This window comes from Patagioenas fasciata, chromosome Z (assembly GCF_037038585.1).
Source record: "Patagioenas fasciata isolate bPatFas1 chromosome Z, bPatFas1.hap1, whole genome shotgun sequence".
NCBI classification, from domain to species: domain Eukaryota; kingdom Metazoa; phylum Chordata; class Aves; order Columbiformes; family Columbidae; genus Patagioenas; species Patagioenas fasciata.
Genome location: NC_092560.1, coordinates 10,526,322 through 10,554,247, shown reverse-complemented (window position 1 = coordinate 10,554,247; position 27,926 = coordinate 10,526,322). Strand labels below are relative to the sequence as shown.

The 27,926-nt window shown below is 42.0% G+C and overlaps 1 protein-coding gene across 12 annotated transcripts in view; it reads right to left on the bottom strand.

Annotated features, from left to right (window-relative positions):
- Positions 1 to 27,926, bottom strand: part of PALM2AKAP2 (PALM2 and AKAP2 fusion) — a 268,612-nt gene that overhangs the window by 33,618 nt on the left and 207,068 nt on the right. Inside the window, exon 1 of one of the 12 annotated variants that reach the window (XM_071802069.1) lies at positions 22,843 to 23,020. The exons of 10 other annotated variants lie outside the window; for them this stretch is intronic. In XM_071802069.1, the coding sequence (XP_071658170.1) occupies positions 22,843 to 22,902 (60 nt within the window). In that variant the 5' untranslated portion in view covers positions 22,903 to 23,020. Of the gene's footprint in view, positions 1 to 22,842; positions 23,021 to 27,926 lie in introns of those variants that run through there. One more of the 12 variants, XM_071802070.1, reaches the window with a different exon arrangement.

Here is a 27,926-nt window from a genome sequence, read left to right as displayed (position 1 = left end):
GAGGGCTAAAGGAACAAATTATACTCAGAAATGTGAAGGCTCAACATCTATTTGTCTTCGAGAGCTGAAGAAGGTTAAGAATTATTATTGATGCTTTGCCTCTATCAGTCGGACTTGTTACAGGTGCTCTCATCCATTAGTATAAGACCTATCACAGCAAAATCTCCTTAAATGAAAGTACGCCCAGGTAACTCCATGGTGCAGCATCTCATCCGACGGCAGCTCTGCAGAGCAGAGCAGGACAGTGTTTATTCTACTGCAGGCAGTGAGCCTTGGGAGGGCTAGAGTACCACGGCTGAACCAGCCAGCTATCGAGCATTCTTTGGATCGCCGTCTTCCCACTTTTTCAAGGACATAAGCTAGAGACCCCTAAAACTCTCTACAGAGAACACACATAGCAGCTTAAAAAGGTCCCAATTTATAATTTGCTTTACCCAAAATGTATTTTAGGCTGTTGCCTCCAGACTCAGGCAAAAACAGATCACCGGAGTGTTATCAAAGGAAAACCGAGAGGTCATTAAGAAGGAGGACATCTAGCCTAGTCTTGCCTCAAAAAATCGCTTGAATCACATACGTGGAGAGGGGGAAAAATACAGTGGTGGTCAAATGATATAACTGAAGTCTCTGCCAACAGCTGTGTGATGCATGGAAGTGGGGAGAGAAGCCACCTCCAACAAGAGCCTGGCACATCACCGTCCCTGATGCTTCACCATGCTCAGAGCCCACCACAAAAGCCCCATACAAAAATGCTTTCACTCCAGTCCCCTTTTCCAGAAACACGCCACGGTGAAAACAGCACTTGGTCTATAACCTGGAAGTTTCACACAAGAGCCAAAAACTTGTAATGCCAGTGGACTGCAATTTGCAGGGCTCTTCCTCTAAAGGTATGCATGTAATTTAACTTTCTGGAAGGTGCATGTGAAAAAATATCAATTCAAAGACACACACCCACAGAATGAAAATTGCTGTTATCAAATGATGAGTCCAATGTAGCCAATATGATCAGAGGACTTTGACACACTGTTTTTAACAGAAAAAGGAGCCAGACTACAGAGTCTACAGAACTGTTTTGCTAGTAAGAAGCCAAATGTGTACAGTCTTTTAAAAGGAGGATGTTGCTAAATTCTCCACATGCCATTGCTGTCCCCAGGCTATAAATATGACCTACCATGTGAGCTAGGCGTTGTGAGCAGTTAGCAACTTCATCTAAGCTTTGCTCATAACACAAACTAAGCACTACAGTCATCTCACTATCTCATGCAGGAGAGTATTTCATTGGAAGTGACACTTGGATAGGATTTTTTCCTAATTCCTTATTTGGGAAAAAGGCAGTTGAGAAATCCCAGGGAATAAGACATTCTCTTTCAGCACCTACTACTTCCCGTCGCTCTGCCCCTGCTCCCCTCCCCTCTCCCAACCAAAGACTCATTATTCCTTCTTTTCCTGCTGAAAAGCCACTGATTAAATGACCCACAGCACATCTGGACTACATTAGGATATTATTTGATTAAGGCATTCATCACTTGCTCTTTCAGCAAGTGGAGAATTAAGATAATGGTAGGGAAAAACGGTGTTAACTGAACTGGCTATTCCAGCTCAAACTGCGCTGCTTTAAAAGTCAGATTGCTCCAGTCCCACGCTGTGGGTTTTTTCTTCCCTTAATTACAGAAAAATAAAATAAATATTAGTTAATCCATTTTATGTTGGCAAGATCATTGATGCCAAGTAAACTGTTACATTAAGGGCTGCTGTCATCTGTGCTTCTCAGACAATTTGGTAGGAAATGCTTGCTTGGAGGTTATTTTAAACAGTTGTAAAAAGGCTCTGCATTAAACTGCAAGCAGCACCTCACATTTCTGTACAAACAGAAATTTGACACATTCTGGGTCAAGTTGCTTTAGGGAAGAGGGGGAACAGACAAAAGTGGCTTAACCAGATCGGCTCAAAAGAGAATTGTCTACTAGGCCAGCACACAAACTAACTCAGTTTTCAGTATTTGAAGTGACTGCATGAGACTTCAGCTTCAGAGTCTGAGTACATACAAACCAAAGCACAGGCTAGAAGGAAATATCATGTCATCTTGGTTTTCAGATATTTTACCCTAAAATATCCTTCCTCATTTCTCCAGAGCTGAATAAAGTTCTGCCCTGGTGCACGCAAAGGGATATCAAACAAGTGTCACAGCGTGCATCAAATGCCATAAAAAACAGGAGTGCTGTTGCTGCTTAATGTGACTGCTCACAGTACTGTGCTTCATTTCCCCCAGTGCTAAACAACGAAAAGATGAAGCTGAACAGACACCCTTAAAGCTTCTTTATCAGCTGAAGTTTGCTTTACAGTGTCAGGAAGGATAACACACTCAACTAGTGGGAAACAAACCCCTCCAGAACAACTAAAGAATTCAGCCAAAAGACTTTGCAAGCGCTTCCTAAAGAATATAGACACTGAACATGTGGGTGGTATCTCTAGTTATCACATGCACAGGATATACATGAGAATCTTTTCTCTCTAGAAGCAACATGCGCCTCTATTATAATACACTTAAGTAAAAAGTTGTAAGATTTCAGAAAGCTCTGCCTACCGTTTACAATGAGCAGAACAGCCAGAGAGTGATGAATTCCACAGCGATCCCAGGGAAAAAAGGGTATTTTTAAATACTCCTCCCACTATCGAATGATAAAGGCTCAAAGAAGATACAAGTCACAGGTCAGAAATCTTAGCTTACCCTTTCTCTCTCTGCTCCTGTAAACTCTGAAGGAAACCCTCAAAATGTCATTTTTCACAGGAGTCTTCATGTTTTTTTGGCTCATTAAGTCAAATTCCTTCCCCAGCTCGTTACAGCACTGATGTCACAGGCTAACACAAGTCTCGTTTTCAAAAAAAAACCAGAGGCAGCCCACACCTTCAGCCCATTCCCACAAAGAGGCTGTTTTGAAAGCAAAATGCCAGTTCACACTACTCAAAAAGAGCGTGACTTCACTTAGCCTGTACGGGAGCCACCTCCTTAGAGATCTTTTCAAAAGTATCACGTTGGCAACAGACCCAAAGACCTGTTTTCAGCCAGCATAAGCAGGGGGTTACTGCTGTAGGGGGGGGTTTGTGTGTGGGTTTTTTCTTCTCTTTGTGGTGTGTTGTTTTTATTTTTTTTGGGAGGGAGGAGGCGCAACCCAACTGCACAGCATGTGGCTGGCTTTGTACTAGAAAGGGGCAATTACACAAAGGGCTGCTGTGAAAGACAAAAGCTCCAAACAAGTAATTAGCAGTAATTTTTACCTACCTGGAAACACACACAAAAGGATTAACTATATTCTTTCCACAGGAGAGGCTTAAATGTTAACTGAAGTGCTTAGGGCACCTCTGGTAGCCTTCTGCCTCACAAGACTCAGCGCGGGCAGTGGTCTCCAGACTGTAGGAAATGTGTCAGCCAGATGGAAAACAACTGAAGACAGGGAACATTTGTAAAAATAAAAAAGCAGAAGGTAAGGTGACTGGGAATAAAGGCACCATGTTTTCTCCAGCGCAGTTCTTGTTCATTACTGCTGGCTGTGGGCTAGTGACATTTGAGCACCGCTGGATTAGGTTTCCTGGAGGCTTGATAGTTAAAGCTATGCTGACCTGGCATTGCCTGTGAAGGCCCTCTGGACTTCAGGTTAAAATGTCTTGAATTTAGTGTCACCTTACAGGTGTTGCTATGGATGACATACCTTAAGTATTGGAAAAGCATATTTTACCCACCTGAAGAATTAAGTTAAGACATTTATTTGCTTTCTCACTACTTCTGGGGCATCCGCGGAGGGACAGCACTGCCATCCTCTACCAGCAATGATGGCATTGAAGGCAGTTGTAACTCACCTCATCCCACGCTCAAACACCCGTCTGAGCCATGTTAGAAGAAGGAAGTCAAGGCCCTACAGTTCTAATATGGGTAGGTAAGAAGCTCCTTCTCACCTGTTGAATGAATCTATGAAAACAGAATGAAAATAAGAAAAATAAAACAAGACACTCAGCATCCCTGTCCCAAAATAAAATTAAGAGTGGCTCCGGTGAGCCTAAAATGACAGGAAAATACTGTGTTCTTTCCTATAACTTTTCCCACATTATCTTTTATTTTTGCCTGTGGATCACCAGGAATTCTACACTATGATGAGGGATAAATGCCTAACAGATAAATTAAATTATGTATTAAGCTGTCTGGATTTAAAATGCAATTTCTGTAGCTCTTCCTTGATTAAATACAAAGCTCAAGTAACCCTGTGTTCACTGAAGGAGCAGAAGGTCAGAAGACGCGTTTATCTTACCTACTCTCCCCATCACCAACAGTGTAAAGCCCCACATGCCCCCGGGTCGCTGGAGGACAGAGCTGTACCTGGAGCTCTACCCAGGTGTGCAGGAGATGGTGCTCAAGACACTTGTTTGTTACAGACTCACGGGAGCTGCACACTTGATGCGCAAATGCTCAGTTTTCACTGAAATCTTAGAGAGTTGCACTAGCAGACAGCTTTTTTAAAAAAATACCAGTGTCTTATACCGATCCGTTTTGGAAAAGAGGAAAAATATTTCCTTAACATACTGGTGTGTTGCAAGAATTAACTGGGCTATTGGTAATGAAGATATAGCAGTGTAGCTTAGTAGTAAAGGCAGCAGATACACCCTGTTAAACCCTATTCTGCTACAGTTGGCCTCAAATGAACTACAAACCTTTCTTCTCCTCAGGAATTCAGACCTACCGTTACTTCAAATAAGTTTTGCTGTTGTTTTTTCTTATTTTTTTTTTTCTTAAAGCCTTCGTCCCTTCCAATAGAACCTCAAGCTTATTTTAAAAAATAAAAATAAACCTAGTACTCTTGGTTGAAGTTAAAAGCTTGAACAGAAACTTGAAATGGATGAATGATCAAGAAACAAATAAAAATGACTCCTCTTAACTTTCTGAAGTGCAAAGATTCTTGACATGTCTGCATTTTAAACCACTTCACCTCCATGACTATAAGCAGTAAGTCTCTGGGTCCTGAAAATCATGTCATACTGAAAGGCAGCAAGTGTATGAAGATAAAAGTGCAGTGGAAAGTCTGTATGAGTATCACAGATCCACCGAACAATCAGCAGGTATTGTCTTCTGGAAACATCAAGGGCAAGATTATAAGAGACAGAGTGACACTGGCCTCAGTAACTGAGAAAAAAGGGACCATTCCAAAGTGTTTTACCTGCTTCAGGCAGGTAAATCTGCAGCACAAGTGCACGTTAAAGCCAAGGATGCTGGATGTTGTGCCTAAATCTGTGCATGAAAAGCTAGTGTGAGGCAGGCAACTCCTGCTTTTGGCTGCAGATCTGAGGATACTCAGGTCTGCAGCCAAATTCGTCTCTCAGAATGAATGGCAGGTCATACAGAGTTTTAGTGCTGAGTTAAACTTATCAACGAGAAAGACTCCAACTGGCCACAAGGCTGCTCTGCCTGTGCCAGAAGGCCACCTGTACAGGTAAATGAGATGTGTAACCAAGAACGCAGCCAGCCAAAGAAAAAGATGTAGGTGACCCCACATTCTCTGCAACAGCCTCGTGATTTTGGGAGACTTCCTTAATTCAAAACACCCCTGTCCTGCGAATCTTCAAGATACGTGACGAGGTACTGGATATGAGGCACAGTCCATGCTATGAGCACTTCTGGGAGAAGCCACCTCAGATTTTAGCTGCTGGTCACAACTTTCGGTTATGGTTAAACAAAGCAGGACATTCTTTAAAAATGTGGCAGAAACAGAGTCACAGTGTGACACCTTCTGATAAAGCAGTAACAAAACTATAGTGGTCACATAAATTCAAGCCCTTTCAGCCACCTCAGGACACAGATGCTCCCCTATCAGCCCAAAGGCCTTCCCACGCTGGGGGCAACTGCACCACTTGAACCACAGGGTCATCATTACACTCTGTTGCAAAGGGTTAATTCTATTCTTGAAATGCGCTTAGAGGAAAAAAGAAGACAAAGTGGTGCTCCTCTTTATGAAAAGCGTACGCAAGGTTAAGGTAAACCAAACAAATCCTCTTGTGCACCCCTTTCCTTTTCAGGGAATAAACACCCTTCCTGAATTTCTGAGCCTGCGGGACTAACACCCTTATAGGACCACTACATTCAAGATGTGCAATAGCAGAAGAAAACACTAATACCGGAGGTATTCCCTATCTCCTTCTGTACCGACAGTCTTTTCATGACACATACGTCATTAGAGAAAGTGTGGGTTCTCTGTATCACAGAAAAGTTGGCTGCACATGAAGGAAAGTCTTATGGGATGAGAGTTACCATTTCGGCTTGTTATCTTCAGACTATATTATCTCCACAGATGTCTCTGTCTGGGACTGTAAAATGAAAAGTTCCCCACCAGGTTGGCTGCTGGAAGCAAAACTGGTGCCTGAGCATCCAACTTTGAAAGTTTGCTGAACATTTTAAGGATCTCCTTCACCTTTCTAACACCTCCTCTACAAACTTACCCTATCAAGCCAGCAGAGAAATAAATATGGGTGGTGAATGTTGGAGGACGTCACGTGCAAGGGATCCAGAGTAAAACAACAAAGATACAAGAGATACTGTAAGGCTTTCAATGACAGCCCTGACACTGGCTGTATGGGTGGTTTTTGGCTTTTCAGTGAACTGCTCCATTCTTCAGCTGTCTCTCCAGGTAAAACGTTTCCGAGTTCCCCTCGGGGCAGAGAGAGATGCAGGTCAGGAGCGGGGAGGCAGCTCCCTGTGCAGAGCTCATCACCCGTGATGCTGGTCAGGTCATGCCTGCTCACAAGCCAATTTTCAGCTTTTGGCAGAGACGGCTCATAGTCAAATTCTTTCTTTCAACAAATACTTTTAAAAAATAAATAGTTGTCTTGGACATTTCCTCATGTTTAAGTGGCTATTTGACAACCAGCAATTACAAAGAATTTAATCTGGTCAGGAATCTTCCTCCTCCTTTTGCGGAAATCACACGCTTTAAACCCAAAGGCCACTTCTATTTATTTTATGAGAACAAATTGGCTCTGTTAGCTTAATTTCCCCTGGTGCTGTAACCAGACCTGCTGTTCTTCTTACAAAGACAACTGGGATGAGACAGAAATAAAACCAATTTCTGAGGACAGGCTGCATGATCAGCTTGCTCACACCTCAAACCTCTCCCTTTCAGAGCAGAGCCCCCCACCCATCATCCATGTTTCAGGTCTGCTGCTGTAGCAGCAGGAGAATAACTGCTCAGCAAGAATTACCCAGGGATGGACACCGAAATAAACTGACAAGAAGAAATTGCCACGTTAAACCTTGATGGGGGAGCAGAGAGCTCTTACATTTCAAGAGTGGTTTTGCATTTTCTGGGCAATTCGCAGCAGGGAGGTGCAGTGCGGTCGGCTGCTGCTGCCCACTTCAGGGAAGGCACCAGCGCCAGGCTCTGACACCGCTTGCTGTCTGGACTGTGTCTTCTTGTGATGGAGAAACACTACAGCTTCTTCAGAAAGAAAATGCCTCTGGTGTGTACCCATTCTTGCGTGAGTATAACCTAATTAGGACTCACACCTCAGAAACATCTAACCCTGGTGTTCAACCCAACCCAAAGAATACCTGGACACCCTCTCTTGATGCTACATGAGCTGAAATTAATTTCCAAGGCTAAAAATGGTCGTCATCCATATTTCCCATGCTCAACATGTAAAACGTCTTAGAAGATGTGTTCACACTTGACTGGTCTGAAAATCAGGGCTTGGGGGCATTCTCCATTCAGAGAGAAAGCGGAATGTGGCATGGTTACTACTCTCAGCACTGCAAATGTAAAATACCTTGTTGAAATTACAAGAGCTGGAGCCATAAATGTCAATCAGCTGACAGTACAACATTTCACGAAAAGATGATGGCTGGAAAAACAGGTGAGAAAGGCCATACAGCATCCCACTTATTTTCCTCACATACTGGTTAATATTTGGCTGTTCAGCTCCTTGTAGCTGGTGAGGGTCTGGAGCACAAGTCTGATGAGGAGCAGATGAGGGAACTGGGGCTGTTCAGCCTGGAGAAAAGGAGGCTCAGGGGAGACCTTATCGCTGTCTGCAACTGCCTGAAGGGAGGTTGGAGCATGGAGGGGGTTGGTTTCTTGTCCCAGGTAACAAGTGATAGGACAAGAGGAAATGGCCTCAAGTTGTGCCAGGGCAGGTTCAGATCGGGTATTAGGAAAAAATTATTCACATAAAGGGTTGTCAGGCAGTGGAACAGGCTGCCCAGGGAAGTGGTGGAGTCACCACCCCTGGAGGTGTTTAAAAGGTGTTTAGATGAGGTTCTTAGGGACATGGTTTAGTGTTAGAGTTAGGTTAGGTTATGATTGGACTCGATGATCCTGAGGGTCTCTTCCAAATGAAATGATTCTATGATTTTATCTACTCTAACAAGCAAACAAGGAATCAGAAACGACAAATTATTTATGTTTACTGCAAGACATATACAGGGAGAAAGAATTCCTCTCCCCCCTCATCTTTTCTTCAATTTTTCACTACTTGTCAAAAGCACTGGTTTACCTACATGCTTTTGTTGTGGGTGCTGAGGTGGGTGAAAACTGCCCTCCACAACCTGTGACAGCCACCCAGTGCGATTCCTGTGGCCGTGTTCTACAGCCACTTCACAGCAAACTTTTCACCTCCGCTCTTCCGCGGTTCGAAAGCCTGAAGCTCGTTTCAGCACCCTTGCTGGAGAGGCATGCAAGGAGATGAGCTTTTCCCGAGTGTTGAAGGTGAGCTAACTCAAAACGGCCTGACCTGCACCCGTAGTAAGAGGAGGAAGCCACTTAGCCCTGCTGCAAGATATCTTCAGCTGCTCCATGTTCCCGTATGTTAGGTGGGAACAGTCACCAAAGGGGTAAGCAAGCAGTCCCCTGTCAGCTGCACGATGGGAACGGTCCTGTGCAGGCTCCTGCCTCTCCATAAATGCAACGTGATTGAAAGAAGCATCCTCTGGACTTATTTCAAACACTGTTAGCGCTGGAGATGATCTGCCATCCTGCATGCTGAGGCCGTTTCCCAGGCAAACACAAAAGACAAGACAAAAAAAAAATCCCTCCCCACAACCACCTGAGTAAAAACAATCCATTTATTGTGGTAGCAAGGAATGCGTGCACAGCTTTTGTTTTCATTTGTTTAGATAAGGTGGCTGCAAACAAAAACCCTCAAGAATTTCAGAAAAGCTAACAGAAAAATGTTTGTTTTAAAACAGAACATAATGTTTAGGTAACTCCCAGTCTTGCAAGTTGGAGTCATGCCTGTTAATTTCTACTCATTCAGCCTATGTCTGAGTGTTTTAACTCCGGTGCCATCTTGAAGAACTACATATCTTGCACAGCCAAAGCAGAGAGGACACTTCAGGGTTATGGGAATCAGGATTTCTTCAGCAGAATCAAACCTCTTCCCATATTTATAGAAACTGAACTTTGAGGGAGCTAGAGGTCTGAAGTCAGAGTGAAAATCCTTCAGGCTGTCTGGAGTTTACCTGGGGTTTCAGAAGAAAGTCAGGTATTATCAGGAGAGCCTCCAATTGCCCTCTGCTGAATGTGAAATAAAACAGACTTACAGCAAGTTCCTCTAAGCATAACCCAAGAATGTATGGCATTGATGCAGACATAGGGTTGCTGTAGCTTTGAACAGATGCAGTACTTCAACTGAACATACACGGAGAATATTAACAAGGAGAAATCCCAGCGGTTTGGAAAGACAAGAACACCTGGTTGCAGTAACAGCACGCACTGCTATGTGCCATCTACCCAAAGGAGACCAGTAAGAAGCACAGGACAACTTACCAACATGAACTGGATGAGTAGGGTATGACAAACCAAGAGACAATGCTATAACATATCAAACAGCCCCACGCTTAGAAAAGATCAGTACTTTTCAAGTTGCGTATAATGCTTCTTTTGCTGTAATTACTCAACTGTCATTTCTTCTATACTTAATACTGGCAAGTGTCAAAACACACCCAGTTTTGTTCTATTACAGTTGATTGATTTGATTAATAGGATAGCTCTGTTTATCAAACAATAGCAACAATAATATTACTTTATGTCAGGGAAAAGACTGTCTGGTCTCTTTTTCTCTGACTTCCTCCCATCCCAAGCCCCCCACTATTGCCCAGCACCGGCAGAGCTGGGTGTTCAGAGCAACCGCCGCACAGCAGCAAGACGACGCTGCCCGGCTCACTGATGTTAAGTCTTTCCTACGACAGGCACCAACTGCTGAGGCTGAACTTCGCAAGAGTCCCGAATTCAAAGAACCATGTTTTCCACACACAGCTTAGGAGGCACAGGCCAGCTACTCCTGGTCTAAAAGGCCAGCTTAAGTGCATTTCTCTAAAACCTTTCGGAAATCCCTAATCTTGCTTTCCTGCGACTCCAGAAAGGTGTGGGAAAAGCCAACACAAGTAAGATGACTGCTGGCCACAGCTTAAACCTTAGATACATGTCTAACACTAGTAGACGATGATGCTGTCCAGCAAGACCCCAGGCATACATACAAGGATGAGCACCGTGCTGCTTATCAAATGAGTATCGGCATATCAGGAAACATTAAAGTATCTTTAAGTACAAAGGAAACATGAGCATGCACATGCTAGTTGCACTGTTTTTCTACCAGAGGCAATTATTTAAAAATTTCCAGCAGTGTCTTACCAATAAGTTTGTGTCAAGGCACTAGCTTTTCTTCCTAGCCACTATAAATCTCTTATAATGCTCTCTGCTATAAAATTAAGCTTCACTGTACTGATGGCTGTCTGCAAAAAGGTATAGATATGATTGCAGTACACCATCCTACATAAATTCAGCGTTAAAACTTAATTAATTCTTCAATGAATTCATCATTGCAAGCAATGAATTTCCCTCCAAGCAGGTAAAACTGTGATACAACGTGAATTCTGGGGCTACAGCATCCCCCTGAAATTCCACCGCCTTCTGAGACACAAGATTCAGCTATAAAGCTCAACAGGGGGAAACAGGAATGAGCTTGACAACAGCAAATGCACTGAAACAAGCACCATGTTCCACTATAAGCATACTCCTCCTGATGCAATAATATTTTCTTGTTTAAAAAAAATGCTTGGTTGGAAATATCTGAACTGCCTTTCGCATTTCAGAGAGGGAGGTGAAGGAGAATGTTGAAGGAGCTTTCCATATTGGGGCAGAAAAACCACGCAAAGAGAAGACATTTCCAAGCAGCACAACTTGTCCTAGGACACAGCAGATGCTCAGAGTTCACATAATCAGAAGAAAAGGCTGGGCACTCTCTAAGTCCACACGGGTTTGCACACACTTAATCCTGAAGTATATCAGAGATTATGAAAGTCATGTCCATTTTAAAGGAAGAATCAATTTAAATAAAAGAAGTATAGTAACAAAATCTTGTTAAAGAGAGGGCTACAAATATATTCTTCTATTTGTGTGATAGATGATGAATTCATATAACACATGGGAGACCCTATTTTTATTGTGTAATAACATAACTTTTTAAAAATGACATTATTTTAAAAATATTATTCTCTTGCTAATTAATTTATCTTCATTTAAGAAACGATGGTGAAGAGCTCTCTGTAAATCTGTATTGAGTGAAACGCAGAGAGCCTATAGGACTGCTGCTGATACCCCGTCGGACTGTGTTGCCATATTTGTCAGTTTCTTTTCAGTAGATACCGACACAGCATGAAGTAGGCCCTAGATACAGAGATTACAAACTGTTAGGTATTGACAGACGTCAAATCTTGCTACACAAATACAATTTATTAACCTGAAAATTATCTGAGAAAACTGTTTCACTCCCTTACTTTTATGTTTTTTGGTTTTTTTTTTGTTTTTGGTTTTTTTTTTTTTTTGTTTTTGGTTTTTTTTTTTTTTTTTAGAGTTTATTTTCCTTCATGCTCTGACTTGTCTACATCTCTTTGACAAAATAAAAAGACATTGCAGTGGTTGTGAACACAGCTGAACATGCATTGCGAACACAGAGTGCTCACTCTGAAGTTCTCATCATACTGCTAATCCTGATTATCTCCACTTGCAAGGTCTAGCAAGTGCAGTTGCAGAAGTCTACGTTGCTAAAAGCAGTAGACAGAAGAACCATGGTGGCTCCTGAGCTGCTGGATCCCACCACAGGAGCTCTGCCACATCTGTGGGGGGCACAGGCACTGGGGGTGCCTGTGTGAGCAGGGGCATCTTCAAGCAACATTTATTAATGAAGATGTTCACCACTGATAGAAGACTTGCCAACCGCATGCCAGGCCCAGAGAGAAAAGCAGATGACATGAGATGTCCCACCATTTCTGTCACTGGAAAGGAACTTTCTCTTGGGCAGCCGTGAGCACTGGAGTGGCTCTGTGAGGCAGGTCTGTCAGAGACCTCTTCTGCTCCATCACTGCTGAGAGAGAAACAGGAGCTGCTGCCTCTTGAAGACTGCAGAACTGGCAATGATGATTACCCACATGAACACACGTATCTGCAACTTCTCTTTTCAGAGTTTTTTTTTCCAGAATGTTTTCTCTTCCTTGCATTGGTCTTTGCTTTCCCTCAAGCTTTCTCTTCAGTGTCAGCTGTTCCTCTTCCCCATCTGGCTTCCTCCATCCACTGCCTGCTCCCCACCTCAGTGAAAGAGATCATGGTAAGTGCATCAAGCCACGTTCCTTCCGTGTAGCACCTTGTAGTAGCAAGAACCCCGAGGTTTTTGAGCCTGTTCACTCTGGCTCATCAAGCTTGACCTCTGCTGAGGTTCTGCATACGGATCTGCGCTCTGAAAACAACGCTGAAACGCAAGCTCATCAACCGCCCAGCAATCCTCCTGCTTGGCATTTTCAAGTGTTCAGCTACAACTGAGTAGTGTATGAGTCTCTAAATCAACATGCTGCCTCACACGCTAGGCAAACTTCAGCACTGTGGCAGGCATTTGTTTTTAATTCCCTCCTCCTATTACAACAATAGCAACAATAACATCAACCCATGATTTCTTGGGCTCACACCAGCTGCTGAGCAAATTGAGGCTCTAACAATGACAAGGATGGGGAGTTTTGGAAAGCAATTGCAAATATTGTACTTAGGCTGTGTCCACTACCTGCAGCTCTTCGTGGCAGTGATACACCCAGGAGTCACAGCGATCGTAGCTGCCCAAGGAGGGAACTCATCTCCCCTTGGAATTTTTATATAGTTAGAGGGAAACAGGGGGCAGCCTCCACTGTGGTAGCTCACTGTGAGGCCAGAGGATGACTTTACGCTGAGCTTTATCTCATATATCTATGCATATGCCAATATATGCTATCTCACGGCAAATTCTAGGCTTGGGAAAGGCTGCTCAGCATGGAGTGTCTTCCCAACCTGTATTCCTCTATGATTAATGTTACAGTCTGCACAGAGGCAGCTGGAGAAACATGGGATGGCATTGCAATTTCATGTATTAAAGGATGCAATCTGGAAAGCACGGGTACAAGAAGAAACCCATAAAACCTATTTGCATTTCTTTTGCTGCTACAGGGATGATGAACAGAACAACATCTTGCATATCTCTAGTCCCACCATGCAAAGACCTCAAACCACATTGTAGGCACTCAGGTGCTTCACAGCATTTACAAAATGATCTAAATCAGTATTTTTAAAAATGTCTTCCTTTCTTAGGAGACTATCCTCCTAGTACATTTTACCAAGAGTGCAGAGGTTCAGCCTCTGACTCTCTCCAGGTAAGGCAACCACCAAACTGAGACAACCTAAAACTCAGTAATACTTGAAAAAATAACAAGCTTAAGCAACAGCTCAAATGTCTGACTCATGGCAAGGAATGAAAACTTGTGAATTAGAGCCCTGGGCATCAATGACACTGAATCCGAGATGCTGTGAAGGCTCTGAGATGTCTTCGGTCCATTATACCTGGGAGCTGCTGGTGAATGGCTCTGTGCCAACACCATCCCCTCCTCCAGTGTAGGGAAGTCCTTTCCTCCAACAGAGTAAACTGGGCCAAAATTTCAACACAAAATTCTAACATAGTCCAGGGGAAAAGCAGAGCAGCTTCAAACTCAGGTAGGAAGGGCAGGATGACCATCCCGTGAAGTACCCGTGAAGCACCAAGTGAAAGACAGCCATCAAAAGGGGAAAACACATGACTCATACCACTGTTCTTAGATTATTCCTCTAGCATGGAACTCAGATAAAATTTGCCCATTTTGAAACCTTCTCCCACCTTGCAGCACACAGACAGCCAAAGGGAGGGAAAGAACAGTTCTCAGTAAAATGCAGAGTGGGGCTTATGAGAAATTTCTCATTACAGCCATCATCGGTCTGCCAGAGGAAAACTAAACACCCATGGTGGCATTAATCCTTTTTATGGTTTTATATTGATCCTTCTCCCTTCCGTAGCTGAACAGATACCCATGGAAAAGGGCAAAAGTGCAACCCTGGAGGGCTCCACGGAGTCTCTGGCGTCATCCACCTTTCTAGGGTCACGGCTTTAGACCGAGTATTAGCTTCACTTTTATTTCTCCTTGCCACTTTTTTGGCTGACTAAACAGGGGTTTAGCCTGCAGGAAAAGGCTAACACCAAGATTTCTTCTGCATTATTAACAGTGACTGTAGAAGTACTGGAACTGTAATCATTTTTAGGCTGAAAGCCTGAGGTTTGGAGTACAAACTGTCTGTCTGGTGTTTGCCCAGCTCTTATCTGAACATCCTCTGGTCATACAGCAAATCTGGGACAAACATTAGCTCTCTAATTTCTTAGGAGCAGCCACAGAGCCAGGGGAGAGGGCCGGGGCAGTGGCAGTGTTCAGCTGGAGCAGCCACGTGTGCCTGTGCCATCCTGTTCAAAACTCTTCCCCTTGCCTTAGGCTCCCAAAACATTCTAACTTTATTGCCCCCAGGTGGCTTCTACAGTTTTGATGCAGGACCTTAGGAACTTAGGATTCTGGGAAAAATAGCAAGGTGATTTTCACACAACAAAACCAATGCAGCACGTTTTTACTTTTTCCCCAACTGACATGTTGGTTTTCGTGGTTTCCCTTTCCGACTGATAGGTTAACAAGAACTTGCCTGTCCAAAAATAACTTTTATGAGGAGGAAAAAACCACGTTTTATTTTTCTTCTTGTGCTTTGCAACTCACTAAATTACAGACAGCACTCATGTATACTCTATGCACTGAATATAATTTATCAAAATTGACACATTCAAAATAGGGCAGGGACTTAAATTAGTTATCATAACTAGAAAAATAAATACAACAGCTAATCTCAGAACTGAATTTGTATTCTTTATGATGAGCTAAAGCTGGCAGTCCTCATCATGTGAGATCTGTGAGCTATAAATAAACCTAACTTAGAACAATCTAACATTTTTTACATGCAGCACTTAATGCATTACAGTTTCCTGGCAGAACAAAAAATAACAACAGACCAAAACCATGTCTCATTTTTAATGAAAGAACAAGCCAGTAAAGCAGAACTCCAAAAAAGGAAATCTCTAATCTGCTAGTGCAAGTATCCAAGCATGTCTCCAGCTCTTCTCATTCAGTTTAATAAGAGAGCAAACCAGGCCACCAGAAGTTTACAGACTAATGCAATTACAGGGTGGCTCAATAAGCACTGATTTGTCTGTTATCTATGACACATAAGATAAAGCTATGCTAACAGGTCTGGTTTTCCTTTCACAAAGCTGAATGCTCCCCCATCAATCGAACAATCAATCAAAATAGATGTTTTCATGAGGAAGAGTAGCAATCACTTGCTGGCTAATATATAAATGGCTATTTCTTGCAGCTATTTTTAAGATCCTTTAACTAACTGAATAATTGGATTTACCTATAAATAACAAATGCATTTTCATCAGATAGCATTTAACATTTCTTACATCACAGGTGAAATAAAAATCCTCTTAGCAGGTCTAATATTAAAAGGCAAATTAAATTAACTCATAATCATAGCACAACTTCAAAATCACCACGAACTTTCAATAGTTCTGTGATTACAAGGATACAAATGTACCATTAAAAAGTCACTCACTGTAAAAAAGCCACTTGAAGAAAATCAAATTGTTTTGCAGTTTGCAAGTGGGATGAACGTGGGAAACCGCCTCTCTTCTGCAAGTGAGAAGCAGCTTGCACATGGACAACAGCAGAGAGCTGGACCCACTCCAGATGTATTGAAAGCAGAGATCATTGTTTTTTGGAACCACAAACATTGCAGACCAGGCCCTTAAAACAAAAATCCTGGAACCCTGGTGATAAAAGTTAAATTCCCAGAATCAGATCCTGAGAAGTTAAAAAGTGGTTTCTGGAACTGATATATTTATATGCTACTGATGTCCATACATGTAGATTTAAATGACGACATTTCAAGCCTTCGACTTTTCAAGGTCGAAATTTGTTAAGGTCCCATCAAGAGGAAAAATAAAATATGTGTCAGAGGGCCAATTACATCACTAATGTAACTTATAATGCTTGAAAATCTCAGATTGTGAAAGGAAAGGTGTACAGTGCTACTTCATTTTCAACACAACTTCAACAGGAAGCTACCCAGACTACTTTAAAAGCTTTGTGATGGCTGAATTTAAAACACCCACACCAGAGTCCAAGGGCTGACATTTCTCCAAACCTCAGACAATCATTATTCACACTGCTGACTAGGGGGGGAAGTACCCAACTCGCAAAAGGATAATTCAACCTGATGTAAGTAGGATCTTCGTGGGACCTCTGGGCTGTGTTGTCAGGGCATGGAAAGAGCATGTTGTTCTTCCACCCAGGCACGGTTTTCATAGCACCCTGGTTAATGGGCACCATCTTGCTTGGGTACACCTTCCAACTTTGGACTCTATGTATAGATGCATAAAGAACTATTTCATATTATGTCAGTCGATAACTTCCAGAAACACACCTGGGCAGAGCTTCACTGAGTAAGCCAGCTAAGCAGAATTTCCCCAGAGGTAATATACGCCTTCAACTAGGGAACTGTGAACATCCCAGCAACCAAGCAACAACTTGGCTAATGTGCTTATCAGCGTGTTAGAGCTGACATCTCTTCTTAACAATTAGCGTAGTCTCAAAAAGGATAAAGAAAAGATCATAGTTTTGTGAGGTGATGTGACAGCCAGCTATTACAGCACTGCCGAAACCTGCAGCATAATTAGGAGTACACCTTCAAAGCCGAGCTTAACCAGACCCACACCTGCGTGTTCCATCCCGTCACCGCTCTGGCTCACACATAGCAACCTTGTTCCCGGATTTGGCAGAAGGACCATTGCGGGCTCATAACCCAGGCAGGAGCCCACACGGCTGCTGGGTTCACCTCTCAACCTGCTCACGTGAGCCACCCGTCCACGCTGGCATCACAACAATACAGACACTTCAAGGAAGACACTGAGAAGGCTTTTTAGATGGTTAGACAGACTGTAATTAAAGCCACAAATCAGAACTTCTTCCAAGCCTGCGGGTTATGCAAGGAATAGAAAGCAATCACTCAACAATCTTCAGACAGAGCCAACTCTTCAGAGGAGAAAGAACACAAGACATTTCTGTCTGATCAGGGAGACCGAGAGTAAAATAATGCCTGTCTTCTAACAGGAAGCTGTTAGCGGTCAGTGTAATTAATGCAGGGAACAATTTAACACAAGCTGTGATGAATGCCCTCTTGCAGGACATGTGGAATCAAAACTGGATGTTTTTCTAAAAGATAAGCTCTAATCCAAACAGAAGTCAAATTAGGGAAATCCAGTGGTCTATGTCACAATGACAGTCATAACGTGATCACGGCTGACTTTAAACCTTATAAGCCATTAATATAGTGAGTAATGAATACCGACAGGACTGTTCCTTCCTCCAATAAAGTGTCTGGTGATACGGTGCCTGGATATGGGCTGGTTATGATTAATGATGTATTTTATTGTGACTTTGCTCAAGAACTTTTTTCCCTTATGATTGCTATGGCTAGGACAAGTTCTTCTTCCAGGAATTATGATAGAAAAAATGACTTCAGCCCATTTGCATTTCTTCAATTTCGGAACAAGATTTCTTGGTTTGAAATTGCTGGCCTGCTCAAGGGCAGCCAGACAAATATCACAAGACTTCAGTAAGTCCACTTGTCCACTCAGTTAATTATCTTTCATTTAAAAGTATGCTTGCTTCTATTTTTCCTTTCCAACCCTATTTGAAGTCTTATTTTAAAATTCTAATTATTATGAGGTTTAAGTTCCAAGATACAGAACACCGTTAAGATTTTTTTTTTTCCAAAATGGAAGTTCTTAACAAATAACATCCCTCCTAAATCCTTAGAGAACAACCATTCGAATCCCATTCCTATAAGCCTCCTCTTCAATCTGTTAAAAATGTAATTATTTGCTCATTGGTCATATGGAAAAACACAGAGCAGCGGGTGCTTCTATACCGGAGCAGACCTGTGGCACAAGAGGTCAACACTGAGAGAACAAAGACTAACACGGAAAATGGAAGAGAACTGGAAGCACTTTTGAAAGGCAGAATTACAGGCATCACGTAGCAACAGAAACAACAAGCTAGAGGTGGTTAAGTGCAGTTTGTAGCAGGGTGATTATGAATACCAGAGATAAAATGACCCTCGTTACTACAATAATGTGCACAAACAGGTACTGCTGGAACTTGATGGTACTAAACCTCCCTAAACATATGGCGATAAAACTAATTCCATTTGCTCAGACGTCATTACTAAAGTACCAGAAAGCCAAGAAATGCCATTTAAAAGCACAAAAATGTAGCTACATAGTCCTTTTTATTTTCCTCATGCTTTTTAGCCCCAAGAGGTCAGTCTGACTTTTCTTCAAGCTTTATGCTGCAACCAGAAAAAACTAGAAACTTTCTTTAATTATTTTTAAGGCAAGCTGAAATCCTTCTATGCTCCCTGAACTGCATGAACTGAGGGCTTCAGAGAAATGCTAACTGTCCCACCACTCAGAACAGAACCAAGAAACCTGGCAGCACAGGGAGAGCAGAGCCACGTATGTGCAAGCAATTACCATGCTGGGCGTTCACTGCCCTTTTTTCTGTTTATTTTGTTGGACACTGAAGTGCTTTGCTAGGACATTGTTTGCTGAGGAGAGGACTGGCAGTCCCTGATCCAAATCTGTGCAAGCTAACAGTCATCTTCTGCTACCATGTATGTTAAGCATAAGTCAGCTCCTCCTAGGATGTTTTTTGTATTTACTTGTTACCAAGGTAAATTACCGATTATTTTTCACTGTTCTTTCACTATCTACATGACTGGGAACACAGGTTCTTGTAAGAACTAGAGAGTTATGTTATTAATAGATGTTACTCCCAAGAGCACTCTGTCCTGAACAATGTCATTAAATTGTATCAGCTCTGTACTCTGAAGAGAACAAGCCATGAGTAAATTCATGTGAATCACTGAAGACATGATAAGAACAGTTTTGATTAGGTATGAAAATTCACTTGCTTTCAGTGCTGGAGTTAATAGGTGGTAGCTGGAATCTGGGAATCATCAGTTAGAAACAGATTCTTTGTACATAATCATAGCTTGAGTATTTCTTCCAAATCTTGCCTTTACCACATCAACAAACAACGTACTAAAATCTAGAGATCCTAGAACAAACAGCTGTATGTATAAAGGAATAACATGGTCCGACCAAGCAAAATGCACCCCAACGAAATTAAAGGATTGCATCTACCTTTACTAATAAGCCCTTTCTCAGTTTTATCTGATCTTAAATGCAAAACAATTTAGAGCAAACACACAGCCCTCAACAGTTCAGCAAAACTCAGAATGCCAAACCTGACAGAGTAACTGCAGAACACCAATGATTTACAGTCTTTATTTGTTTCTGGTAAGGCTTATGATGTCCTTTAGTCACACACCTGGAAAGGCTGTGCCTCTGCTTCAGGGAATTTATGTTCCCGCAGTCCCTCCTTACTTCCTCAGGGCCGAGCACAAATTACAGCTCTTTAAATGAGCAGCATTCATTAAATCAAATCACTAATAATACTGCACTGCCTGAATGTGCCCCTAATTAGTCTTGGAACAGTTTTGCTATGTACCCAGAGACTAGGGGTGGCCCTGCCTCTTCACTAATTATCTCTGTGCTAACTCCAGAGCCCCTACCAATAATGTTTCATCAAAACTTCTCCACTTTCGGTATCGCTATAAATAGTCCCTTAAATATACTGTCACATTATCTTTGTACACCCAGCTGTGCATCAGTTCAAACCAAGGAGATTTTTCTCACTGACTTTAGCAGGAGAAGGCTGTAAACCTGAGTATTTACCACAGCTTTCATGCAAACCAAAGGTGAGATGGACAGTCTTCCATGTATAAAAGGCTAAATGGTGATTTTAGTTAGACCACAGGTTTGCCTAAGAGGAGACAAGAAATACTGCAGCCTTCCTCTGTAAAGGTCAACGGTGTAGTCTCATCAGCTGCCTAATTAACATGATTTAATAAATATTAATGTATAACAGTGCCTGCATAGGCAAAGGGTAATGTGAAAATTATCACCAGCTTGACTCAGCTCATTGCGATAAAAAAATGTAAATAACTTACAGAAACAAATATTTACATTAAACTGCATTGATTGTGTTCAACATGTACAAGGCAGGATTGTAAACCAGGGGCTACGGACAGCTTCCACACCCTTGCCATACTGGAAGTTTCAAGGTGTCCCAGCACTACCCAGAGAAGGTGCTGTGTAATTCACACCTCCTGAGCACAGCTGTCTGTAACACATCCCTGACCAACCCTAGACAGTTGTCCACGCACAACTGCGATGAACGCGTGGAACACAACGTTCCTGTTTCAGCTGGTATCACAACCACACAATTATACTGCAGGGACAGTAAAGGTATTTAATCTTTTCACCTTCTCGAAAGAAAAGCGGGCACTTGATTTCATTTGATGTGAGTGTTCCCCAGACACCCTATTTAATTTTTGGCTCAGGCCATAGCCTGGACTCAAGCCCAGAGACTGAACTGCAGCCAGTGCTGGCATTCTGCTGACACCTTAATGCACTGGGATCCAAACATCCAAAATTTATTGTCATTGGTCTCATACTCGAACAGCTCCGCACTGCATACAGTTCAGTGAAGAATGACATGCGTTCATGGATCCACTGGACACACAGCCAAATTCTCTTCTCATCTACAGCTTCTGGTAAGACACTGGGTGTCTCAGATATGCTGTAACTTATGACTGCAGGGCTGTCTGTGTTAAAATACAACCAGGATAAAAGCACTTCATGGACTTTCTCAATATGGTGGTATTTTTTTTTTCCCCCAGTAACGCTTGATTCAAGCACCGAGGGGAAAAAGAAAAGACAAACTTCTGCAAAAACATGGTGTTTAGAGACTTGCTAATTGTGAAAGCCAGTACCATATATATTGCAGATTAATATTTATCCAGAAGTAAGCTTTTATAATACAGTAAGGCGTAGTAAAAAACCTAAAACCGCTGCTGAAGGAGATCCCACAACCATCCCAGAGAGCCCGTTCCAGGAGGATACTTTGCACAAACACCGGTACTTTGGAAGTCCTGCTGCTACCCTCTAGACAGCACCAAATCCCATCTCTGTCCCAAAGAAGATTACATAATGACTGATAAGTGATCTATACAATCTGTATCGTTTGGATCCTTTAAGATAAAAGGATTAGAAAGGGAATAGTCAAAATGGACTTAGCAATGACAAATGCACGCTATCCTTGTACAGAAAACCAGCTGCGTATAAGACCTTGACCATTCTGTTTCCAAGCGTGTGCTTTCTACAGAGACTGATAAAAAACATTTGCCTTCAAAAATCATAGGAACTAGTGAAATGCAAATCTTCCAAGTTGCAAAACCAAAATGACATGAATAGCATTTCAATTTTGATTTGCCTCCTTCAGGAGGGGGCTAGGGGCAGAAAGAGGCAACTCAGGAGATCATATTTAGAAGCCATATTTTTCAGTATTTCTTTGCGACTTTTGAGGCTAGAATCCTATTTTCAAAGACTAAAGGTACTTCCGGCATTTGGCATTTTTGGAAAGAAAAGCCATACCAAATATTTCAAGAGCTGTGATAAAATCAGGAGAGTTGAGGAAACATAATAGGTATTTTTGAATTGCAAAGTAACTCTTTCATATTAAATGCCATCAGAGACTACTAGACTGCCTTCACCGAAAATAATACTGCAATGTGCTGCGAGAATAAGTGTACAAATAATGACAGGCCAAGTTGATTTAAATTTACATTTTTCAGATGTCAGTTTTGCCCACAGTTTTTCTACTGCTACAGTTAATTGTTGTACTGTCATGAGTCCTCAAGGCTTATGGTCTTGAGGAAAATCCAATTTAGAAGAACAACTAACAGGTATTAAGCAACTAGAGGGACTCAGAGTCAGAAGATCTGGATTTCGTTCTTCTATTTGCTGCTGACTTGCTGCATGACCTTGAATAAAATACTTAACTTATCCAGCCTGCTGTCCTACCTTAACATGCATCTCCTAAGACCGCTATGAAGTTTAATTAATTAATATTTGCCTATAAAACTTTGAAAAGCCTGGAGATAGAAAGATATGGAAATGAAAACTTTCAACAAACAATAATTTCCTACATACAGAGGTACAGAGTGACATATGCTTGCTGTATTAATATAAACGAAGAGACACATAAACATACACAACACATTTTCACAAAACTTCTTTTGACTTGTTCCCTCAAGAAACAGCAACATGGAAATACACAACGAAGGAATGAACACTACGCGTCCCTACGGAGCCTTCATCTTCTGCGTAGGTAGCTCTGGCACTGCCTCCCCTTTGCAGCACATATCTCAAGATTACATATTATTCTTCTTTAAAAACAGGATGAAAGTAAATTTTTCTTACCCTCAGTCCCTGCTCCATGGACAAGCAGAGGACCTGCCAGGGTGCTGTGTACCTGAACATGTTTGGCCCCTCCTGCAGACAGACTAAATAGCAAAAGGCACACAAGTCTCTCAAGTCTGCTGGTTGCTTTTCATCCAAGGGATGCTTAAATTGAGAGAAATCCTTCAGTTGCACTCTTCTACGGCCCCCCGAGAAGACTCTAAGATAGCGTTACAGCCATTCCACTTGCACCCTGAGGAACTGAATAACTAATTCAGTAAGAGGCTTTTTTCTTGGGAAGAGCTTAGCTCAAACTCAATTAGCATAAATAGGATGATAACCTCTGAACCTCCCACTCCTCCCCTCCAGGAGCGGATAGTGGACAGCACGTTGCACGTCGAGCGGTGTCACTGCCTCCCCTGCAAATCCTGAGGTTGTTTGTATTTCCACTGCTGGCATTTGACTCTGCTTCACAGGTCCAGAAGCAGCTATCAGAGACCAACTGTGGCTTTGCATTTTTTATTTTTGCTAGTATCTCTTAGCCTGGCTCAAAGGAAATCCCTTTTCCTCCTGTCAGGATTCCCCTTCCCTGTCTCTGGCATCCTGACCTCTACTTGTCAATTGGCACGGTTTTGCTGAATAAATTCACACAGAAGCTGCTGTAAACACTCTCACGATAAAGCCACTATAGTAAATAAAGTCATCACTCTAAATGAGACTGAAAGGTTTTCTCCAAAATACACTGAAGTAAGCTCTTTGCAACTTTGGAAATACGATACGCTGCTTGTGGTTACGTTTTCCTTTTTTCAAATGGATTGTCAGTTTTTCAGTAAGAGACCAACGCCCAGTATCTAAGAGATGAAACGGGTAAAAGAGTAAAGCTGTGTTATTTTCTACATTTATGTTATTTCAGTGATGAACTGGAATGGTACTTCTGCACCCAGCTGCTGCTCAGAAACCAGTGGGATGCTGTACGCACACCATGGCCACATTTGTTTTATGGGAGTCGTTTGTACTCACCAGCCTTCACTGATGCAAAACCAGCAATGCAAATCAAGTAACTAACTTATCCTGTCTTTTTTTTTTTCTTTTTCCCTTAGGTAGAGGAAGAAGAAGTAATTTTAGATTTATGTCAACTCAAATCTGACTCAATGATCCTCAATATTTTATCTCCCACCAAAATAAATTACAGGGGTACAGGAAGAACTGTGCAAGACTGTCGCTACTTCTCTAGCAGAGAACTGAGGTGCCCTGCGCTGCTTCCCATCAGCTCAGTGTACAGGCGTAATAATATAGTTGTACAAGTCCTACCGCAGCACAAATACCAGCAGAAGCACTCACACATTGGTGGTTTTGTTAAAAAAATTATCTGAGAAAATATATCTCCTCATACATGTTTTGTCTTTCTTGATGGTGATGTGGTAAACAGCCATGAAAATAGCCCAGACATGTACTACAGTGTTGATTTCACCAAGTAATTAGCAAACAACAAGCACACACCTGAGCTCTGGCTCAGCTGAGAAGTTTGTTACTATACCTGTATTTGTTGCACATGCACCATTAAATGGACGTGGCGCCCATTCAAAAAACATAAAGGTGCAATTCTGTTTAAAATTATTGGAATTATACACTACAGACATCACTTAGTGGTTGCTTTACAATGTGTATACAACCCTTACTGCACAATGTATAAAGCTGTGGCTTCTGCTCAGCTTACTGAGGCAGCTTTGTTCTATAATCACTCATAGGAGCAACACTCCTCCCCTTCACCTCTCTTTGTATTTTGTCCTCTTGCTTTGACACCTCTGAAGTCCACTTTGAAAGGAACCAATTACCTTGGTTATGTCTTCAATAGCTGAAAGTGCTCTAAGCTGGAACAAACCCCAGGTACCATGGCCAATATTTCACCAATTAGTAAGTTTTCAGACGAACCAGAAGAAGAGCAAATGACAAATCCTCTTCCTGAGTAAGAATCTGGACATGACTCTAATGCGGACTACATGAGGACTTAGGTTACAAACACAAAATAGATGAAGTGCCTTCCGCTGAATTAGTATCGAGTTACTTCAGGGTCAGGGGTAGAAATGTGGATTTTGGTGAGAAAGAGTCATAGCCATTCCACATGTCTTTTGAACATTCCCACGTCCAGAAATGGAAACAACTGCTGTGTAATGGAAACAAGCCTGTCCACATGCACCTTCAACTTCTAGCCCCTTAATACCTTCCTTTTTTGTTAAAGGTTGTGTGCCTTGCTCATTACCTACGTGATGGTCTATTACAGGATTTAATTCTGAAGGTGAATGACAATATAGATGCAGAACAGATCACCCCAAGTACTAGGCTACAATTCCACAGAGTTAACAGTGAGCTCTGTCTGCCAAATCACCTGAAACCTAGGACACCTCCCAAAAAATCCTATCAATAAAACTTTCTGGTCTAATATAGAATATTAAACAAGCTTCCCAGAAAGAAGACCTCTGATCTTTGATTTTCCTAGCGGATGAGTGCTCTTGAATAGCTCAGAAACTGCTAGACAAAATAATCAGATATATCAGACATATTTAGGATAGTTAATTAACTGTGGACAACACATTAAAGCTCCTCTTGCACATTTTTCATTAAGAAACATTCATACATGTAAACAGATAAAAATGTATAATCTGAATTTTTGTGACCTTGTACCCATACAAATATTAACTGCTTATTTTCTGCAAAAGTTAGCACTCTCACCTTTAATTTGGGGCTTTGCCCTCTCTCTTTTTAATAATAATAAAAAAACCTGAGGAGTACTGAAACAGCTTCCTCCCATAGCCAATTATAAATGAGAGATCACAGAGCCACTGATGTCAGGAAACTAAAACAAACACTCCCATACCAAGATCAGAAAGTTAATACAATTGCTGACTTGTCTTCAGGGAGAAACAGCAAACAGACACGCTAAAAGGAAGGCACGGAAAGACACATATGCCTGTGCCATCCAAGCGGGAGCCTGTCACCACTGACAGCACATGCTAATGAATGCCCACTGTGTCTGAACGCCCATCCTTCTTCCCGCTTACCAGAAACCATTAACACCAGGGGAGAGCTTTCCAGGACTCACTCAGAAGCCAAAATACTAACGCTCAACAGCCTTTCTCTCCAGCGGGTTGTTTCCAGAAGAGTTAGTGTTGAAATCTTCTTGGAAGAGGCAGGCAAGGATTTACAGTAGCCATGCAAAATGCAATCGGTCCTTGCAGAAGAATGCAAAGCACATACCAACAAATATCACACCCACATTTTGTGGTTTGTGTTTCTCAAGCACGGGTCATTCGACTTCCTGTGAGACTCTGACAGCACAGGATTTACCAGCGCTGCCCTTCTACACCTCCTTTTATTTCCCAACAAATACAAAGACTTTGGATAAGGTTAAGAGCTTACTCAAGCTGACAAGGCCATAAAAGTTGTTTGTCTTCCAGTCGTCCACGAGTAAAGAAGAGGAGACACTGCATCAAAGAGATGAGACCTCCTGCTGTGAAAAATGCATGTGGCTAAAATAGTAGACTGGAATTTATGAGATCAAATCCAATCACAGGTTCTGATGTCTCCGGAAAAATCACTAAATCTCACTGTGCCTATTAGCAGAAAGGTGTTCAGAGTATATTTTATGAGTTGTGTAAAAGGTATACTTACGACGACACTTGTTAATCTATTTCTTTGAAGAATGCAGAAAAAATAATCTTTCACGTAAAATCAGCATGTGAGAGAAGCATCCACACTCTAAGCTTTAAAACTTTGGTATTCAAAGAACCCAAGAGGAGGAGACAACCAAGATTTTCAATCTAAAATTTTCATTTTACTCCCCGTTCAAGTGTTCGGCTGCACTTCCCCTGACCTGTCAGTGCTCCACTGAAATGCCACGTCTCATGGAGCAGACCTTGGCTCCCCTTCCTCTCCTCACCACTTCTGACACTTGACTCCAAGACATCTGAAATCTCCTGAAACGCCTTTTATTTTGTCCAAGATGTATGTGATGTGCAAACACAAAACTGGTGTGACAAATAATGCATCACTGTGCTCTGTTTTTCCCTTTACAAAGGCAGAAAAGTGGATTTGTACCTGTTGTACAGAGTATAGCCTGGCTGGCACAGGACACTGCTATAAGGGAGCCAGAGGTTCTCTCAGTCCTGGAAATGAACACTCAGAGACTTTAAGTAATTGCAAGGTTTGTCAACAGCAAAATACATGGTTTGATGACGTGAAATCTGGGTAGAAGTATTTAGGAGCCTAATCCTCCTAGTCTCAGTCTGTAATTACTGAACTTCATGAGCACAGTATCTTAATAACAAGAACTGCAGGACTGAATAATAAAGCCCAGGAATTCAGCCTGGTGAGCTCTTCAAGAAAGGGTTACAGGTATTTCTAGTATTTGTTGCTTTTCTTTAGTAATATTTTTACTACTATTATTATGGTTCTACTGTACTCTTCCCTATAGCAAGAGTCCTTCTACAGGAACACATACCTGGTTTTCCATTCTTATCTCCTGGCTGGAAAGGTGTGAGCTAAAAATTTTAAAGCAGCCAGTCTCTAAATGTGATCTGTCACTTTGCTCATCTTACCTCTTGTGTCCCATACAATTTTATTATCCCCATTTTATACATAACACAAAAGATGAGATTCAAAGTTATCACCAGATAATCTGTGCAAGATCTCAGACAGTACATCGAAAACATGCACTGTCAGCAATATGAGGAGCCTGTCTCTTCCAATCACATATCCAAAAGGCTAAGCATATTTACATACAGAAAGCAGGAAGCTTGGAAAAAACAGCCAAGTTTTATCTGGGACCTGGATGGGAAGCCTGGAGCATGCAAACCTGGAATGCATCCTGCTGCTTCATGGAAGAAAGTCAAATTATCAAGCAGGTGAGCTGATGACTAGGTGCTGAGCCCAAAACACTCGTCTTTTTTCTTATTTCTTTCAGTCAGCCTAATAAAAAAATACTGTTATGGCTTGGCATACACAGCTACTATTATTAAATGTCCACCTTCCTAACAAAAAAGTGCCATTTCTGGGGAAACACAGTGTCTAGCGATTAAAACATCAGCTGATACTTGGTGCTCCAAGTA